The 20,929-nt window shown below is 34.3% G+C and overlaps 2 protein-coding genes and 1 long non-coding RNA gene across 3 annotated transcripts; all 3 read left to right on the forward strand.

Moving 5' to 3' along the window:
* The first annotated feature begins 1,544 nt into the window (after nt 1-1,544).
* LOC142634714 (uncharacterized) lies at nt 1,545-1,871 on the forward strand. Its single transcript, XM_075808985.1, has one exon. It carries the CDS (start codon nt 1,545-1,547, stop codon nt 1,869-1,871), a length of 327 nt encoding a protein of 108 aa, XP_075665100.1.
* A 13,699-nt stretch (nt 1,872-15,570) lies between these two features.
* Nucleotides 15,571-16,188, forward strand: LOC142634715 (putative F-box protein At1g47300). Its single transcript, XM_075808986.1, has one exon. It carries the CDS (start codon nt 15,571-15,573, stop codon nt 16,186-16,188), a length of 618 nt encoding a protein of 205 aa, XP_075665101.1.
* Nucleotides 16,189-16,603: 415 nt separating this feature from the next.
* LOC142633795 (uncharacterized) lies at nt 16,604-18,779 on the forward strand. The gene is made up of 3 exons (XR_012843970.1): nt 16,604-16,758; nt 17,366-17,417; nt 18,474-18,779. It is a non-coding gene; the product is annotated as an uncharacterized LOC142633795 (long non-coding RNA).
* Nucleotides 18,780-20,929: the final 2,150 nt, after the last annotated feature.

The raw sequence follows: 20,929 nt of genomic DNA on the forward strand, positions 1-20,929 counted from the left end.
TAAAGTTTATTCAGTTTCTTTTTATGTATAATTTTACATAAAAAATTACAAATCAATTTTTATCTAAATTATATATATTTTTATTTTAACAGTTCTCTTCATTCTTTTACCTTTTTAAAGTAAGATTACATACAACTATTACAACCTACATTTGCAGTGTGGGGCTAGCTAGAGATGGTAACACCTCCTTTATGCCAACCATATTGACAAATTGAACTGATATTCCATGGATGAACATAGATATTAAGGCCTTTATAATTTCCTCATCATCTAATTAACCATATTTCAGGTTCAAGGATTGAAGAAGATACCTATTTCTATCAACGCCAGTGCCTCAACTTTCAAAGCTAAACTCGAGTTAATCTTGGATGGATGTGAAACACTGCACTGAAATATATCACTAATAACTCTATTCTGGACCTACAGTTTTTTCTCTCCAATCCCATTTATGAATCTCAAAGGTCCAGGTCTTAATCCAAAAGGATATATGGACAGGGCCAACTCACCTAATCTTACTGGCTAGTTTAGGGATCCAATAATTTGGGTGGAATCACGAACGTAATGAGGAACTTGCTTAGATAGGTCACAATTTTATACTACATGTTTCAATTTTCTTTCGCTTCATTTGTTAAATATCTTGTAGATTGTAGATATTTGTGTCTTGTAGATATTTGTTATAAGCATAGAATATCTTGTAGATATTAGTTTTAGTGGTTCTGAGTTGTATTTTGTATATAGTAGTACTAAGCTACAGTAGCATAGTGTTGTATATATTAGTACGGGTGTAGTTTACAGAATATTTTTTAGTTAGTTTGTCATCTGCCATTTGTCATGGTTGTATTGGTTGTAATAGTTGACTTTCACTGTTCTGTTTCTGGTATATAAGGAAGCAGAGTCAGATATTTATAATACATAGAAATCATTCTCTCAAGCTCCGTAATGTTCATTCACTCTCTCTTTCTCTCTGCATGTCTGTCATTTCCTCCATTGATGAACCTTTGAGCTTGTATCTTGATTTCAACATGGTATCAAAGCTGAACTAGTTCAGGGAATCGCTCAAGTCTGGTATTCTCTGATTCTTCCTAGTTCATTTTTCATCTTTCCATTCTTTCTTGGTGCTTCTTTCAGATCAATTAGAATATATTTTTTCTTCGTTGTGTTTCTAATTGATTCTTGCACTAAGTTCATCTTCTTCTAGGCTTTGTCTTCTTTAGCATATTGAAACCTAGATTTCTTTCTTTGTTATTGGACATTGTTTTCTTTCCAATTTTAGGGCTTCAATTCCCAATTTGTGGTGTGTTCATCAAGATTGTAAATTGAATATTGATCTGGTTTTCTTCAATCTTAGGGTTTCAATTCACACTTTGCAATTCTCTGTTGTGATTTCATCAAGGTTGTATATTGAATCTTGATTTGATTTGGTTCTTGTTCTTAAAGAACTCTTTGGAGAGTTAATTTTGGTTTTCTTTGCCTTTGTAAATTCTGGTTTGGGAATCTGTATCTTCATCATTGCCCTAAGTATGACTGAAAGTACAACTAATGCAATGGCTCGTACTGCTCAACCTTGGGAAAATTCTTCCAGTCCATATTTCCTATCTAGTGGTGCTAATCCTGGTCTTTCATTGGTAGTTCAACCTCTTACTGAGGAGAATTATAACACTTGGAGTAGGGCAATCCTCATCTCTTTGGATGCCAAGACCAAATTAGGATTTATTGATGGCTCTATTCTTAAACCTCAATCTGTTGATCATCCCTATTACACAGCCTGGTGTAAATGCAACGACAACTCATCTTGGCTTTTGTTTAATTATGTTTCTAAGGATTTACAACCAAGTATAGTGTATTTCAATACCCAGAGATGTGTGGATTGACTTGCGGCACGGAATATGGGCAATGGGCCTAGAATCTTTGAGTTGAGAAAAGAAATCAGTTCTTTGACTCAAGAAGACTTCACCATCAATGCATACTACACCAAATTTAAGGGTCTTTGGGATGAATTTACCAATTATAGGACTTGTACCTGTGGACTTCAAGTAGAGGATTGTACTATGTCTTTCTTAATGGGGTTGAATGAGACTTATGCAGCTGTCAGAAGTCAGATTCTTCTTATGGATCCTATACCTTCCTTGAGTAAAGTTTTCTCTCTTTTACTTCAAGATGAGAAGCAAAGAAAAGTTGGTTCTGGTAAGAAGGCTATGCTTGAGACAGCAGCTGCATTGGCAGCAATGGGATCCAAGTCTGGTAGTTTTGCCAAGAATTTCAATAAGTCAAAGGCTGGTGGCAGACCTCAATGCACTCACTGTGGTGTCATGGGACATGTAGTTGATAAGTGTTACAAGCTACATGGTTATCCTCCTGGGTACAAGTTCAAGAACAAGTCTCACACCTTTGCAAGCAATCTGGTTGCAACTGAGGATAGTTCCAATGAACCTGTCTCCCTCACTAGAGCTGAGTATCAACAGTTGGTTGGTTTGCTGAATTCACAGTGTCATTTTGGTACTCAAGCCCCACCAGAAGCAAGTTTGACCACTACTCACCAGGTTGCTAGCATTATAACTCAGCCTCCTCTTGGTTCTCAGCTTCCATTTGGTTCTCAAGGTCAAGAGTCGGGTATCGGTTCTATCCATCCTTTGAGTATTCGATTTTTTCTTCAAGTGTCAATACTTCACATATAGGCTCCCTGATTGGATTCTTGATAGTGGAGCTGAACCACATGGTTCACTCTCTTCATTTTTTTAAGTCCATTACATTTTACGTTGATTTTCTGTTAGATTACCCAATGGTGATATGGTCAAGGTGACTCATATAGGCCTGTTCAACTTTAGCCTCCTTAATCTTAGAGAATGTTCTTTGCATTCCTAGTTTTTCGTTCAATCTTATTTCTATTAGCAAACTGACCCGAGAATCCTTCTTGTTCTTTGTATCTTTCTTTCCAATTATTGTTTTCTCCAGGACTTACAGCATTGGAAGATGATTGGGTTGGGTAAAAAGCAAGGAGGTCTTTACACCTTGCTACACTCACGAGGTCATTCTACCAAATTCCCGTTTCGAGGCTTTGTCAATGTTGTCATCTTGTTTTCATGTCAAAAATGTTAATTCTTGTAGTCTTGATTCTTCTGATAGTGCTTTTAGGCTATGGCACTATAGATTAGGTCATCCATCTGCACAAAGATTGACTTTGTTAAATAATATTGTCCTTGACGAAATCAATTCTTGCAATAAAAATACGCCTTTTGATTGTCACATTTGTCCTTTAGCTAAACAGCACAGATTGCCTTTTACTCATTCTTCCAGCACTTCTTTATCTTGCTTTGATTTGATTCATGCTGACATTTGGGGACCATATTCCACTCCTTCCCTGAATGGATCAAGGTATTTTCTTACCTTGGTTGATGATCACAGCAGGTGTACTTGGGTATATTTGTTGAAGCATAAGTCTGATGCTTCTGCCTTGATTCAATCCTTCTTTCATATGATTTTAACACAATTTAATGTTCCTATCAGAGTGCTTAGGTCAGATAATGGACCTGAATTTGCCCTTTCTTCTTTTTATGCTTCTAAGGGTATAATTCATCAATTGTCATGTGTTGAAACACCACAGCAAAATGCTGTGGTTGAAAGAAAACATCGACATCTTTTAAATGTTGCTAGAGCCTTAAGATTTCAAGCTAATTTACCTTTGAAGTTTTGGGGAGATTGTGTTTTGACAGCAACATATCTCATTAATAGGCTTCCTAGTCCATTGTTACAAAATCTTACTCCTTATGAGAAACTCTTGGGTCATCCCCCTACCTATAGTCATCTCAAATCCTTTGGTTGTTTGTGCTATGCTTCAACCTTAACTAGACATAGAACAAAATTTGATCCTAGAGCTAAGGCATGCATTTTCATTGGTTATCCTTTTGGTACCAAGGGTTATAAATTGTATGATTTGGCTTCTAAGACTGTTTTTTTGTCTAGGGATGTTATTTTTAAGGAGTTCATTTTTCCTTTCAAACATTGGACCTCTAAATCTGTCATAGCCCCTACTCCCAATTCTTCTCTTATTTTTCCACCTCAGAATTTTGTTTCAGATCCTATTCCTTCTGTTTCTGCAGAATTTTCTTTTCCTTTCTCTTTTGTTGAACCTGCTATTCCTCCAGATGAATTTCCTGACCTTGTGCATTCTGATTCAGCTCCTTTTCCATCTATTCTTGCTCTTTCTCGATCCCTCTTGACCTTCTTGATCCTATTTCTTCTCTGGCACCGAGTTCCCAATTGTTAGAAGATCTTCTCGGCCTCATAAACCTCCTTCATATCTTCATGGATATCAACGTAATCTTGCTTACTCATGTGTTGGCCACGGCTTCTTTACCTCAATCTCATGATTCTTCTGTTTCGACAGTCCGAGGTATTCTTTACCCTCTATCTTCTACTCTTTCATATAATAGATTGTCTACTTCACATAAGGCTTTTGCCATTGCTTTAACATTGCCAAGGAACCTACTTCTTATGCTCAAGCCTTGCCTGATCCTTTGTGGCAAGCTGCCATGAAGGCTGAGATTGATGCTCTTCAATCTAACAACACTTGGGTTATGACCAAACTTCCTCCTGGCAAGGTTCCCATTGGCTGCAAGTGGGTCTACAAAATTAAACTCAAGGCGAGATAGATTACGTTGAGAGGTACAAAGCACGATTGGTTGCAAAGGGGTTCACTCGAAAGTGGGGGTATTGATTATTATGAGACTTTCTCTCCTGTGGTGAAGTTTGTCACTGTTAGAACATTATTGGCTCTTGCTGTTGTTTATGGTTGGCATCTTTCTCAATTGGATGTCAACAATGCCTTCCTTCATGGGGATTTAGATGAGGAAGTGTACATGGTTCCTCCACCTGGATTTGGCAGCAAGGGGGAGGTGTGTAAACTCACAAAGTCTCTTTATGGTCTCAAGCAAGCTAGTAGACAATGGTTTGCTAAGTTGTCTGCTACTATCATTGCTGATGGTTTTATCCAATCTAAATCTGACTACTCTGTCTTCACCAAGGTCCTGAGTTCAATCATCATTTTGTTAGTGTATGTTGATGATATTCTTATAGCTAGCAATAATGTGGATGCTGTTAACACCTTCAAGCTTTTTCTAGACAACAAGTTCAAGCTAAAAGATCTTGGCACTTTGAAATATTTCTTAGGCCTTGAAGTTGCTAGAACTGAGAAGGGTATTAGTTTATGTCAAAGGAAATTTACCTTGGAGCTATTGTCTGATACAGGTTTGCTAGCTAGCAAGCCTACTAATGTGCCAATGGAGCAATCGCCAAATTCGGTAGCTCGATAGGTGAGGATGTTCTGATCCTTCTTTGTATAGAAGATTGATAGGTAAATTACTCTATTTGACACTCACTAGACCGGACATATGCTACTCGAGTACACAAACTTAGTCGATTCATGAGCTCTCCCAAGGTGCCTCACTTGCAAGCAGCCTATAGAATTCTTAAGTACCTAAAGAAGACACCGAGTCAAGGTTTATTTCTTTTACGCTGACTCGAGAATTGAAGCTTAAAGCCTCTTGTGATGCGGCGGGCTGCATGTCCGGATACTAGAAGGTCTATATCCGGTTTTTGTGTGTTTCTTGGTGAGTCTTTGATTTCTTGGAAATGTAAAAAGCAACAGACTGTGTCAAGATCTTCGAGCTGAGTCGAGTACGAATCAATGGCTACGATCACAAGTGAAGTTGTTTGGTTGATAGCTTTGCTCAAGACTTTTGGACTAGAGCACAATCATGCAGCTTCTCTTTCTTGAAGGCAGAGCAGCTATCTATATTGTTGCCAATCCGATTTTCCACGAAAGAACAAAGCACATAGAAATGTCACTTCATCCGAGAAAAGATTCAAGAGGGAGTGATCAAGACCTTCCATATACCTACTAGACACCAGATTGCAGACTTTTTCACTAAGGCACTCGGGCATAAACAATTTCATTACCTGTTATCCAAGATGAACTTAGTCAACATATATAGTTCATCTTGAGGGGGAGTGTTAAATATCTTGTAGATTGTAGATATTTGTGTCTTGTAGATATTTGTTATAAGCATAGAATATCTTGTAGATATTAGTTTTAGTGGTTCTGAGTTGTATTTTGTATATAGTAGTACTAAGCTACAGTAGCATAGTGTTGTATATATTAGTACGGGTGTAGTTTACAGAATATTTTTTAGTTAGTTTGTCATCTGCCATTTGTCATGGTTGTATTGGTTGTAATAGTTGACTTTCACGTATTTGGTATATAAGGAAGCAGAGTCAGATATTTATAATACATAGAAATCATTCTCTCAAGCTCCGTAATGTTCATTCACTCTCTCTTTCTCTCTGCATGTCTGTCATTTCCTCCATTGATGAACCTTTGAGCTTGCATCTTGATTTCAACATCATTTGAGATAACTCGCTCTAATTGAAGGCCATAATAGTCTAATATTCTATAATGCTTTAACCTAGAGCCTGTTTGTTAATAGCTTGTAACTCAATTGACACATGTTGGTATTTTTCACAAAAAAATCGAGATTATAGTCTTCTAAGTCCTCTCGATCGGTTTCGTTACCTGTTTGAGAGCAGGAGAATGCAAATGTCCATCTGAGGCAAATGTCCAACGGCAATGTATATGTCAACAATATTGTCCTTGATGTGCAACACAATAATCTAATTAATAGTAATATAATAAATAGAAAATTAGAGGTGGGATGGGCTTATTATAAATTCGTAGAATTTCTCTTTCAATAGGGTATAATCCAAATTGAAGTTAAAATTTGACGCCTGGGTGTATACATTCTACTCTTCGTTAGTTTAATTGTACCACATTAGGACCCACCTCCCAAAAAAGAATAATAATCTTATGAAGGGTGAAAATAATTGCGCTCATGTCCCTTATATCCCTAATACAATTTATACTATTTTTTTTTTTTAAGTTGATATTTTTAATAAGAAAGTCAATAGTTGCTTATTTCATTTAAACAGAGTCACAATCCAATTAGTAATGAATTATATATATATGCCAATTATTTAAACAATTTTGAAAAATGCATTGGACTCCTAAATATTTTGAAAATTATTGTATTTTAAAAATTAATTTTTTTTCAATTTTCTGACAAAACATTAAGAGGTAATAAGCTACTAATAACTATAGAAATAGGATTGCAAAGACGTGGAAGTATTTGCAAAAAAAAAAAAAAGTTATTTTTTTTAGTAAAATAGAAAATTGAATTTTATTTATTTATTTATGTTGTGTCTGTTTTAACATAAAAATAAAAAATTCCGAAAAAAATATTTTACTGTAAAATATTTTAAAGCACAATATTTTCTTTCTAATGTTTGGTTACATCCATAAAAATAACTTTAAAAATATTTTCCTTTATTTGGTGTAGTAGGATTAAAGAGCATGCACGAAGTTGGAGTTGAATCTACAATGAATGAATGTGTTGGAGTAGGTTATCCTTGATAGTGATGCATAAAGGTTGGAAGTTTTTATTTCGATGATACATTTTACAATATTATTAGCTTTTTAATAACTCTAGAACAAAATAAATGATAGAAACGTTTTTATTTATTCATTGCAATGTAGAAACCCCCCATCAAATTTTGGACAAGTTAAATGAAAGAATCTCATGCAAAATTAAAGTTTAAAAACTGTTTTTTAAATCCAAAATCATATCACCACCTCTCCTCACCCATATAAAAATACCCATCACTCACTCTTGAAAACCATCCCAAAAACCTCAGTCTAATCAAACAGAAAATTAAGGAACCTCTAGCTAGCTGGTACTAGTTTTGCACCATGGCAAAGTTCAACAACATCTTCATCATGGTAGCTTTGATCTTAGCAAGTGGAGTCATGGCCTCACTTGCTCAAAAAAAGATAAGCCCACCAAAGCATGTACGGGGTTATCCCTTGCACTTGTTGCATTGTGCTAGGAGAGTAGAAGATGAGTGTGGGAAAGAAATATTCCTTGGAATGTTTGAGAAATTACCTGTGTCTAGGAAATGCTGCGTACAACTTATTAAGAAAATGGGAAAAACTTGTCACGATGATTTGGATAAGGCAATTGTTCACTTACCAGATTACTCATCAAGGGCATCCAAGGCAATTCCCAAGGGGAATCGAATATGGCATAAGTGTGCTTTGGTTGCTCGGCATATTTAACTTGCTCCTTCTCCACCTAGTTAAATAGTAAATTTTCTATTTAGCAATTTTGTACCACATGAATGTTAACATTGAATAAATCTTCGTCTTTTATCTTTAGACAGTACTTAATTCTGCACCAATGATCTATACCCCTATGTTGCTATTGAATTAAGTAAGTATACTCAATCATAAATAGTAATAATTTGTCTCACAAATCTAAAATTGTATTTCTTATACGGTGGGATAAGGCTTCCATACATCTAATATTCTTGTGCATTGGATAGGGTATAAGGTCAACACATGACTATTTTTGAACACATGTAGTGCACGTGTCATTTCCAATACACAAGAACATTGAAGGTAAGGCAAATCTCTTTTCTTTTTACTTTTTTATAATTCTGAAGAACAATATGTCACACACAATAGGATTCAAGTCATTTCTTGTTTCTTGTTTGCCTTTTCCCTCTAGTATCAACGTTGCATCTCCTCTAATAGTAAATTGTTGGGAACTAACTCTTTGCTGGACTGACTGGTACTTAGTAGTCTTCAAAGGAAACAAAATTTACATAAAATTGTATTGCCATTTATTCACCCTTGATTTTGTGCAGCTGATAATGGATAGCATTACATGTTTGAAAGGATTGGATACATACATACATACATATATATATATATATATATATATATATAATATTTTAACAAGAGGGTTTTCCTGTTTCGTCTTTAATTTTTGGCATACCAAACTATCCTCATACAAATTCTGAAATAACATACCCTTTAGTTTAATTTTTTTACTACAAAAAACAAAAAAATGTTAAGTAATAGAATCTCACGTACAAAAGAAAAAAAATACCGTTATTCTCACCACCCATTTGTATTCAAATGTCTAAATCCTATCTTTGTTTGTTATCTATTTGAATTCAAATACTCCAATTATCTTCATAAAAAAATTAAAAAAAAATTACTTCTTCCAAAAAAAATGTTAAAAGAGTAATACTATCTCACGAAAAAAGAAAATAAAATTGTTATTCTCACCACTTATTTGTATTCAAATGTATTATTCATATTTTTATTTGTTATCTATTTGTATTCAAATAATTCAATTATCTTTATAAAAAATATATATACAAAATTACTTCCAAAAAAATAAAAAACTCAATATCTCACGTAAAAATTACTCATTCTTATCACGAAATTTCTATAGTTTTTTTTTAATTCTTTAAAATATTCCAAAATTTTTGTTATCCAAATTCTATAAAATTATCACAAATCATCATCTATCCACACTAACATATATCATCTTTCTTTTGTTTAAATCTCAAGTTTTTTTACTTGTATGTATGTATATATATACACGCACACTATTAATAACAGGATATCCTGTTTGGATTTCAACATTTTGCGTATCAAAATATCCTCACACAGATTCTTAAACTCTTTAAAATACCCCTATCTTTTAGTTAATTAATTTTAAAATAAAAAAACACAAACTGGTTAAAAAAATAATTTATTGTTCCTAAATTTTAGACTTTTTCATTTATCTTCTCCATTCAGCTTAAAACTTAGGACACTATTTTTGTCTCATTTTTAAACATTATTCCACGTTATTTTACCTCTTTCTTGAAAACAAAAAAAAAAAAAAACACAGTAATTTATATATCACTTTTAAACATTATTACACTAAACCAAAAAAACAAATAAATAAATAAAAAATTGCACGTGCAAAGCGCTTGTAATGAGTCTAATGTATGTGTGTGTGTGTGTGTGTGTGTGAGTGCACACACACACATGCACAGAGAGAGAGAGAGAGAGAGATTCCAAGTGTAATTTGACAAGAGGTACACATTTTTTAGACAATATATTTCTAATAAATCTAATGATTAAAAAAACGACATTAATTGCAAATTGCTTTATACCTCTTTCACCTAATTAACAACATTTTTATTTCTCTCTCATCATATATATATAAGAATTATATATTGCTTATTTAAAACCTCATTAAAGTTAAATAGCACCCTGCCATGTTTTTGTAAAGAGAAAAGAACCTAAAATTCTTATATATTACTTATTTAAAACCTCATTAAAGTTAAATAGCACCCTGCCATGTTTTTTTAAAGACAAAAGAACCTACAAAAAGAAGGGATAAATTAAAATCGAAAAAGTTAACGAATGGCTTACGGGCATTAATTTAGAAAATACTCTTAAAGCAACTGATTTTTTTTTTCAAATTTTTATATTCCTTATGAAACTTATATCAAAACTTTTTCAAAATTGCTCATTAGCAAATATGTTATGGTCTCCCGTTAACAAGTTAATTATTCAGTATCTTACATTCATGCACAAATTCATTGTGATTGTGTGTGTGTCATTCTTTTGATTTAGGTATATCGCTTGACATTATTTTTAAAAAATAAAGCAATAAGTGTATTTTAACAACAGCATAGCACATTGGTTAACAAACTCCAAAATTAAAATACCACCGTACAAAAGAGTCAATAATACCTTACTGTTGGGGCAACAGTAAGTGCTTCTTACTCAAATAATAAGGAAATAGTAATTGCTAGGAAGCTATTCTACCACGTTCTTTAATGTTCTAGTTTCTTTTTTTTCTTTGCTGAATCTTTAATATTCTAGTTTGGTAGGGGCAACTACCCACCTCATATGTTAAATGCAAAACATATTTACTTCACCCTTATTAGGTTTATCAAATCCAGGTTCTTTTTATCTACTAAACGTTATATTTTAATTCAATTAAACACTTTCTCTCTTTCATCAAAAAAATAATAATTAAACACTCTCTCCCTCTCTCTCTCTTATGCGAAAACACTCTCTTATTTTATTTTAATTTTTTTTTTTTTTTTGAGAAGAAAAACATTTTCTCATTTAATTCCCTCATCAAATCACCAATGAATGCTCCATTCGTACCGTTCACATTTTTTAAGTGAACGTACTGTTCATATTTAATTTACCGGGTACAAAATTCAGACTCAGGCTGCGTTTGTTTCGACGGTAAACGGTTTCAGGAAATGATTTTACGCGTTTTCGGATGTTTGGCAGGGGCTGAAAATTTGGTCAAATGGAAAATAGCAATCAGTTGACCGTAAAAAACAGCGTCTGACCCGGAAATCCTTTTCCGCTTTTATTTTACCTTCAATTGAATTCAGCCCTCATTTTCCCCTCGCGTTCTCGCTGCCTCAAGTCAAGCTCCAGAAACACAGCTCCAGTCAAGCAACAAACGCAGCCTCAAGCCGGTCCGATCTTCACCCCCGTCCAACGAGCACCGCCACACCCACCGCGAGATCGCGCCGTTGCACCCTGGCACTGCGATCTTGCGCAGTCGCACCCCAGCACCGATCGCGATAGCGCACCCCAGCATCGCGATCGTGCCGATGCACCCAGCCCTCGCGATCGCGCCGACGCACCCAGCCCTCGCGATCGCGCCGACGCACCCAGCCCTCGCGATCGCGCCGACGCACCCCAGCCCTCGCGATTGCGCCGTCGCACCCCAGGATCCTTGATCGCGCTGCCTTCGCGATCCTTGATCGCGCCTCCTCCTTCGCGATCGCGCCGCTTCTCTCGGATTTTAGGATTTTTTTTTTTTGGGTTTTGTTTCTTTTGTGATTTTACTGAGAAATGATGATAAATATTTGATTGGAAGTTGAGAAAATATGAGCATCAAGTAAAAAATGTATTTTCTATAATATTTTCAAGATCATAACCAAACACCTGAAAATATTTTCCAAAGTATTTTTTAAAATGCCACCAAACACCTAAAAATATTTTCCTTTGCGGAAAATATTTTCTTTTCTTGAAAACATTTTCCGGAATTGCTTTACTGTCGAAACAAACGCACCCTCAATTTTTTAGGAAAACTGGAAAATCATAGAATTGAAGAGACACTGATCTGAACAAGACAAACGGTGCTTAGTGCAGTGAACTCATATGCCGTTTGTTTTGTTTGTTTGTTTTTTTTTTTAAAGTTTATTCAGTTTATTTTTATGTATAATTTTACATAAAAAATTACAAATCTTTTTTTTTAAATCTAAATTATATATATTTTTATTTTAACAGTTCTCTTCATTTTTTACCTTTTTGAAGTAAGATTACATACACCTATTACAACCTACATCTGCAGTGTAAGGCCTAGCTAGAGATGGTAACACCTTTATGCCAACCATATTGACAAATTCTTCTGATATTCCATGGATGAACATAGATATTAAGGCCTTTATAATTTCCTCATCATCTAACCATATTTCAGGTTCAGGGATTGAAGAAGATACCTATTTCTCTTATGGCCAGTGCCTCAACTTTCAAAGCTAAACTTGAGTTAATCTCATTGCATTAGAATATATCACTAATAACTCTATTTTGGATTCACAGTTTTTTCTCTCCAATCTCATTCATGAATCTCAAAGGCCCAAGTCGTAACCCAAAAGGATAAATGGACTGGGCCACACTCACCTAATCTAACTGGCTAATTTAGGGACCCAATAATTTGGGTGGGCTCAAGAACATAACGATGAATTTGTTTTGATAGGCCACAGTTTTATACTACATTGCTTTGAGATGACTCCCTCTAGTTGAAGGCCATAATAGTCTAATATACAATGCTTTAACCTAGAACCTATTTGTTAATAGTTTGGAGCTGAATTGACACATATTGGTATTTTAATAGAAATACCGAGACTTATAGGGGTGGTTGGTGGTTGTTTTCAAACAACTATTTTCAGTTTTTAAACAGTATTTTACGCATTTTTGTACATTTTTTCACCCACACGTATTTTCATAAATATTTTCAAACAATAATTTTTAATTTTTAAACACATGTACCAAACGGCTCCATAGTCTTCTGGGTCCTCTCAGCTTCATTTTTTTTTTTTTTTAAATAAGACTCAGCTTCATTACCTTCTGAGAGCAGGAGAACGTAAATGTCCGTATGAGGCAAATGTCCAGCGGCCATATATATGTCACAATGTCCTTGATGTGTCAACACAATAATCTAATTAATACTAATATAATTAATAAATAGAAAAATTAGAGTTTGGATGGGCTTATTATAAATTCATAGAATTTCTATTTCAATAGGGTATAATCCAAATTGAAGTTAAAATTTGACGCCTGGGTGTACATTGTATTCTTAGTTTAATTGTACAACATTGGGCTCATGGTCCTTATATCCCTAATTAATACAATTTATACTAAAATTATTTTTTAAGTTGATAATTTTTATAGGTCAATAGTTGCTTATTTCATTTAAACAGAGTCACAATCCAATTAGTAATGAATTATATATATGCCAATTATTTAAAAATTTTCGAAAATGCGGTGGACTTCTAAATAATTTGAAAATTATTGTATTTTAACAATTAATTTTTTTTTTCAATTTTCTGGTAAAACATTAAGAGGTAATAAGCTATACCAATAACTACAGAAAGAGGATTGTATAGGTGTGGAAGTATATGGAAAAAAAAAAAAAAAAAGTCAAAAAAAAGATTTTGAGTAAAATAGAAAATTGTAATTTTTATTTATTTATGTTGTGTCTGTTTCAACATAAAAATAAAAAATATTGAAGAAAATACTTTTACTGTAAAATATTTTAAAGCACAATATTTTCTTTCTAAGTTTGATCACATCCATAAAAATGACTTTAAAAATATTTTCCTTTATTTGGTATGGTAGGATTGTAGAGCATGCACGAAGTTGGAGTTGAATCTACAATGGATGAATGTGTTGCAGTAGGTTATCCTTGATAGTGATGCATAGAGATTTGAAGTTTTTATTTCGATGATATGTACATTTTACATTGAAATAAATAGAGAATTAATTTCATGTTTAATCAAACAAATAAAAAAATTCCCATAAAAAAACAAATAAAAAAATTAAAATGAGACTAGAACATGAAAAAGTCCTACTAGTCCTTGTTGGTTTACTTTGCCAACTTAAGAGTTAAGACTACTAGCCCTACTAGGACTCTGCAATATTCTCAAGATACAGACCCAGCCGACTTATGCTAATATATATATATATATATATATATATATATATATATATACACATGTTGTGCGGCTTCGTAAACATGTGATCAAAGACAGCCGCAACTTTTGTTTTTAGAATAGGGTTCTAGAGATTTTCAGGTTTTTGGACTTTGGGGTTTATGAGAGCATCAGCAGTGAGTGTGGTATATGCTAAATGTAAGGTGTATTTGGCATTTAGACTCAAATATTGCTCAGCAATGAAAATGACAAATTGGAAAAGCCAATTTTTTTTTGCCATATAGCTACAGTACCATTGTAAATGTAAGATGATACTGTAACTAAATGGGATAAAAAAATATAATTTTTTAATACTCTCCTTCTGTTTATTTACCCTGGAATTTCTCTCTCCTCTCTCATTCTTTCTCTTTTTTTTTTCTCTCTCTTCCTTCTCTCTTTCTCATTTGCTCTCTACTCTCTCCAGACCCAAGACTCTCTCCGATGACCCTCTCGCCGATGACCCTCTCTCTCTGATAGTGATTCCGACGAGGCATCGGTGCTCCAATCCCTTTACCGATTCACTCAACTGACGAGGCATCGGTGCTCCGATGACCCTCTTCAAACCGACATTCTTGTATGTGTGGATGACCCTCTCTCTTCAAACCGACAAAATCAACATATCGGTGAGTGATGGGTTTCTTGTTTTGATTTGGATCGGAGATCGGAGATCGGTGACTGATGTGGGCATGGGTCAGGTGGTGCAGCGGCGGCATGGGTTTCTTGTTTTGATTTGGATCGGAGATCGGAGATCGGTGTGTGATTTGGGTTTTTACCGGTGGAGATCGCCGAGTTGTGTGGATTTCTGGCGGTGGTGGGTTTGTGACTGATGTGGGCGTGGGTCAGTGGTGCAACGGTGGCGTGGGATTTTTGGTTTGTGATTTCTGGATTTTGTGAATGATTTTTGGTTTGTGAATTTAACTAGTTTGTGAATGATTTTCTCTCTCTGGTTTGTGAATGATTTTTGTGTAACTGAGAGAAGTTGGATGGTGGACGGTGGTGGTGTGACTGAGAGAAGGTGGACGGTGTGGTAGTGTGACTGAGAGAAGGTGGACGGTGGTGTTGGTGTAACTGAAAGAAGTTTGACAGAGTAAAGAGATACAGAGATCAGAGAGAGAATTGAGAGAATTGGCAAATATTTTTATATTATTATATTTATATTATTTTAATGTGTAGTATGGTAAAATAGAAGATTGAATGTTGAGGAATTGTAAAATTGTATTGTATAATTGATAAAGTAACTTTTTGAATGGTAAAATAAGATAGAATTAGAATAAAAATGTGGATACTCTGAGTGTTTTTGGTACCCTTTGCAACATATAGTGAGTTGCGAACTCCTAGGCAAACACAAAAACACTGTTGCTCTACGGTTCTCTTTCTGAGTGATTAGTCATGGATGCTGTGCGATGCTCTCTGTGGTGGCCATGCTCTCGCTCTCACTCTCTTTTTCAACCTCCGTCAATAGATGATCTTCCCGACTGTGTGTTGAGTGAAATCTTGATCCTGCTGCCTCAGAAATCAATAATTCAATGCAAGTGTGTCTCACAGCGATGGTGCTCTCTAATCTCTTCTCCTTCTTTCGCTTACTTTGTTAACAGCAGGTTCCACGCCTCCACACTTTTGCAGCGACCCTCTACCTTGCTCTTCAGCTACAACAATCATGGTAAAAAGAATAAGATGGTCCTAGTGACATCAGAGGAACCCGAATTCAAATCTCTAGCCTCTTTAATACATCAATATTATAATACTAACAGCTTCGTTTCGGATGACATTGCTCAAGCCTCGTGTCATGACTTGCTTTTATGCTACGAAAATGTGTTCGTGGCCGATGATGATGGGGGGTCTCGTCCTATGACTGTGTACTACGTGCTAAATCCAATTACAAGGCAATCAGTCGCGCTTCCTCCCCTACGTCGTAGTAGAAGTGCTCGGATTGGATTCATCTTCAGCCGTAAGAAAGAGCGGCAATCCAGTTATAGGGTGATGCGCATTCCTAAATTTAAGGGTTAATCAACGAAATTCAAGGTAGATATATTCTCCTCCGACACAAGCAAATGGAGTGAGTCAATAGTGTCGTGTCCACGGGGATTTCAGTTGGCTAAATACGCCTACGCTGGTGTTCCCTATCATGGTTTGCTTTTCTGGTGGAGTACAAGTGGACACCTTGTTGGGTTTGATCCGTACACCAGCAAATGCTGTCGAGTCATTGACAAACCCGTGGAATTGGCACTAAATGTCACGTCCCTGTCAGAAAAAAAAAAAAAAAAAAAAAAAAAAAAAAAAAAAAAAAAAAAATGGGAAAGGTCAAGTTTTAAGCCCTCCCACGTGCCCCCCACCTAACCCCACTACCCATCACTCTCCACCACTCATTTTCTCTTATTTCTTCTCCCTTTTTGGCCGGCTCTCATCTTTCTTTCTCTCTTTCATTTTTCTTTCTTTTCTCTTCACCTAAACATACTCATTCCTCACCTCACCCGCCGGCCTCCTCTCCAAAACACACCATTTCACCATCATTTTTCCGGCAAGATCACCGGAAAAAATTCTTAGGAACCCATAAGCATCTTCATCATTTTTTTTGAGGTAAAAATTTCTAATCTTTTGGTAGGTTTTACACTTTTGCTTGAGGATATTTTTTATCTAAGTTTTGATAATGATACCCATGTGATTTATGTGCATTGGAAGTGATATTTATGTGTTTTTATGTATGGGTTTTGTATTGGTGGAATTTTTGATGAGTGGGTATATATATATTTTGTGCTAAAATGGCTATTCAAGGTTTATGTATGGTGGAAAAATTTAGGGGTTTTAAGATATAATGTATGATGGTTGGTAAATTTAATTTTGCCATTGCCATTGGGTTTATTTGGAGTTAGTGAAATTCTAAATTTCTTGTCTTGGAGGATATGTTGATTTTTGCCTACATGGGTCTCTTAATGATGTAGTGTAAATCTTATAAAAATTAGTCATAATGTTGGAGATATTATGAAATGGGTTAACTTTATAAATTGAAGTTGATACCTTGGGAATAAATTTGTTGAGAAACCTTGTGAATGGTATATATTATTTTTGATGAGGGTAAATAGTAGGCTTGCCTAATTAAGTGTTTATTTGGCAAATCCTAAATTTTGGTTAGATACAATTTCAAGTTTTGTACTTATTGTAATAGGTTTACTTGATAATTGTTTAGGTTCTAGCTAATCTCCTTGGAGCTTGGAGAGTTAGGATTTTGTGGTTGCGAGGTAAGTAGCTTCTTAATGGGATACTTTTAGAAAATTTCCATATTTCACAAACGATGTTCTTGGGTCAAACACATTTTGGAAAATTATATATGGATATATGCTTTCTTAAAATTGTCGCGTTGTGACCCTATTACATATTATTATATATAAAAATGCATCATATTTGGTATTACATTTGGGGAAATGCATGAATTGTTGATATAGAAAAATGAGCATCTTTTATTTAATCTTTGATAAGGAAATTATGGATTCTATGGTATAATAGAAAATTTAAAGATGCTTATCTTGTCTTAGTATTTGAGAAATTGATAGAAAATCTTTGTGGCAAGAATGAAATTGAAAACCTTACAAACTTTGTGGAAGTAGATTATTTAAGGTTTTTCTGAAACTACTTGGATATAAACTATGTGTTTCAAAGTAACGTAACTTGTGAGCATTATATAGTTTTAACACCATGCCATGTGTGATTTCCCGGTGATCACCCGATTTGGTTTTCGTAGTCTTTGTGACAACGGAATCAAATCTAGGTCAGTGCTCTTTTACTTTGGATGACGCGTTCTTCCCTGCTGTCCATGGGGGGAAGAGGTTCCTTAATTGTGTGTGGGTGAGGCTGCTGTCCATGGGGCCAAGAGACCACATGCAAGAGAGGGCCTATTTGACGCGCTCTCTCTGCTGCCCATGGGGGGAGAGAAAAACCTTGAGGGTATGGGTGAGGCCGCTGTCCATGGGGCCAAGAGTCTGCATACCAGAGAGGACAATATCATGCCAGTTGTGAAGGAGTGGATCCCCTGACCGGTATATATATGGTAGTGTGGTATATTATTGTGATAATTTGTCTTATATTAGATATTATGGCTTTGAAATTTATATTGTTAGTGCTCACATATTATAGTATATTGTTTCAAGGTAGTTACTTAGAGAAATTTGGTATTTCATTAGTTAACCATTCTTGTCATGTTATTATTATTGAAGTTGGAACTTGCATTTCCCCTACCCCCATTAATTATGCTACTTACTGGGCCTAGTCTCATCCCATTATTTTTATAAACTTTTCAGAGTAGGCAACAATATTTTGAGACAGCTGTTGGTGGCTAATAGTAGTTAGACTAACTACTGATGGAGGCTGAACTTTTGTAATGGATTTTATTTGATGATGTACATTTTAGAATAGGCTTGACTCATTCTTTTGTATATTATAGTGGTTGTGACTATGTTTCCCACTGATGGGACAAGCTGTTGAAATGTAATTATTCAGACCTCTATTCTTTTGTGGCCAATGGTCTTTGTAATTAATGCTTAGAGCTCTGACTTACCTTGAGAGTATATTCAATGAAATTATTAAGATAATTTTTGATGTTGATACTTGATAGGATTTATGTGGATTGAATTGTCGAAAAGAAAAAAAGAAAAATTTACAGGTACTTGAGATGTCTTTCGCACGCTTTGAACCCTTTGGGATTTGGGGCGTGACACTAAAGCATGGAATTCAGCGCCTTGGTTTGTGTAATGGTGCCTTGAGAATATGTCAAATTGTAAAAGAAGATGATGGTAAGTTACTTGTTTGGGAGCTCAAGGACTATGCTACAAAAGGCAAATGGTCTTTAGAGCACAAGGTTAATTTCAACGAAATAGTTTCTGATTATCCTCGGCTAAATGATACGGTGTCGGTGCTAGCCTATCATCTGTATGACAGGGATATTGTGTATGTGATGCTTCCACCTAGAACTCAACACGAGGAGAAAAACAGTGGAAATTGTCTGTGACTTCTTATGCCGAGGAATTAGCGCGTTTTACAATGGCTTCAACGTCTTCAACTTTGCTTTTCCTTATTGGTCAACTCACATTCCTTCTTATCCAGAATCCCTTATAAAAGAGAAGGCTGCCTAATTACTCTGCCGCGTGCTACCTTGGATATTAGGCAATGATTTGCTTACTATTTTTTTTTTTTAATTACTATTTTGTATTTGCTATATCAACAATCAATTATTTCGTAATTTTTAGTCTTGTGGTGATTTTGTAAACTTGGTTATCACTTGTTGTGGCTTTACATTCAACAATTAACACAGACAAGAACATAGCTTTCTTAGTTTTTCTTAGAAAAAGAGAAACAAGAGCACAAACATTATCCATAAATGTACTTTATGGTCTGGAGTAAGCAAGATATATTTATGAACCCTCTTAAAAAAGAAAGTAGAAAGACTTCAAATATGCCTTTGCATCACAACTCAATAGAGGAACTACTCAATGTCCATGCCCCATGCAATGAGAAGACTTGCAAATATATATATATATAGTATTTACAGTATTTTCACAGTAAGTTATAAGTTTGCAAGAGTACCACCTTGAGTTGGTTTCACCATTTTTGTTTTATCCGCCTCTCCCATGTGATTTTGGTAAGTTATAAGTTTGAAAGTGAAATGCAAATTACATCATCTGAGTTTGATTGAAATTCATTTTAATCCTTTAACTTTACTTTTATTCAATTAAGTTTTTTAAGTTTCAAATTTAATCAATTTAGGCATTCTATCTAATTTAGATTTTTTTTTAAATTCTCAAATGAAAAAGTCTATAAAATTAATATAAATTTTTTATGTAAGAATTTGTATTGGATACTCTTGGTAAGTTATAAGTTTGAAAGTAAAATGCAAACTACATCTTCTAAGTTTTACTAAAATTCATTTTAATCTTTTAACTTTACTTTTATTCAATTAAGTTTTTTAAGTTTCAAATTTAATCAATTTAGGCATTCTATCTAATTGAGTTTTAAAAAAAGATTTCTCAAATGAAAAAATCTATAAAATTAATATAAATATTTTATAAATATTTTATGTAAGAATTTGTTTTTTCAAAAAATATTTTTTCATCAATTAACTGAATACTTAATAGTAACATTTTGATGGAATTTTACTAAAAATCTAAATTGAATAAATTTCAAACTTAAAATGCTCAATTGAACAAAAGTAAAGTTGGAAATCTAAAATGAATTTCAATTAAACTTAGAGGATGTCATTAGCATTAATATTTAGCTTTTTATATTTGAATAGTAAAATATATATATATATATATATATATATATAAATTTTTATATTATCTGGTGCTTTACATGGGTTAGTAACCAGAAAATTGGGGTAGGGACACTACAAGAAATTTGGTCTTTAGCGACGGCATATAGTCGTCACTAATGCTTTACATATCGTCACTAATTATATTGGCGACGAAAAATGTCGTCGCTAATTTTCGTTAAACAAAAGTGGCAACAAAAAAGTTTTTTTGTGACGATATTAATGTCGTCGCAAATACAATACTATTAATGACGACAAAGTCGTCGCTAATAGTGACAATTATCGTCATAAATAACTCGAGATCTCAAAATGAAATGTCGTCGCTACTAGTTCATTAGTGGTGATGAATTTTTTTGTCGTCGCTATTAGATTATTATTAACGAAGACATTTTTGTTGTTGCTAATATGTCATTACTAGCGAGAACACTTACTGTCATCATAGATAATGAT

The sequence above is a fragment of the Castanea sativa genome, chromosome 5, assembly GCF_040712315.1.
Source record: "Castanea sativa cultivar Marrone di Chiusa Pesio chromosome 5, ASM4071231v1".
NCBI classification, from domain to species: domain Eukaryota; kingdom Viridiplantae; phylum Streptophyta; class Magnoliopsida; order Fagales; family Fagaceae; genus Castanea; species Castanea sativa.

Bases quoted from the DNA above. Each gene is read 5' to 3' on its own strand.
- LOC142634714 (XM_075808985.1), top strand. From the start codon at position 1,545: ATGGCTCGTACTGCTCAACCTTGGGAAAATTCTTCCAGTCCATATTTC.
- LOC142634715 (XM_075808986.1), top strand. From the start codon at position 15,571: ATGGATGCTGTGCGATGCTCTCTGTGGTGGCCATGCTCTCGCTCTCAC.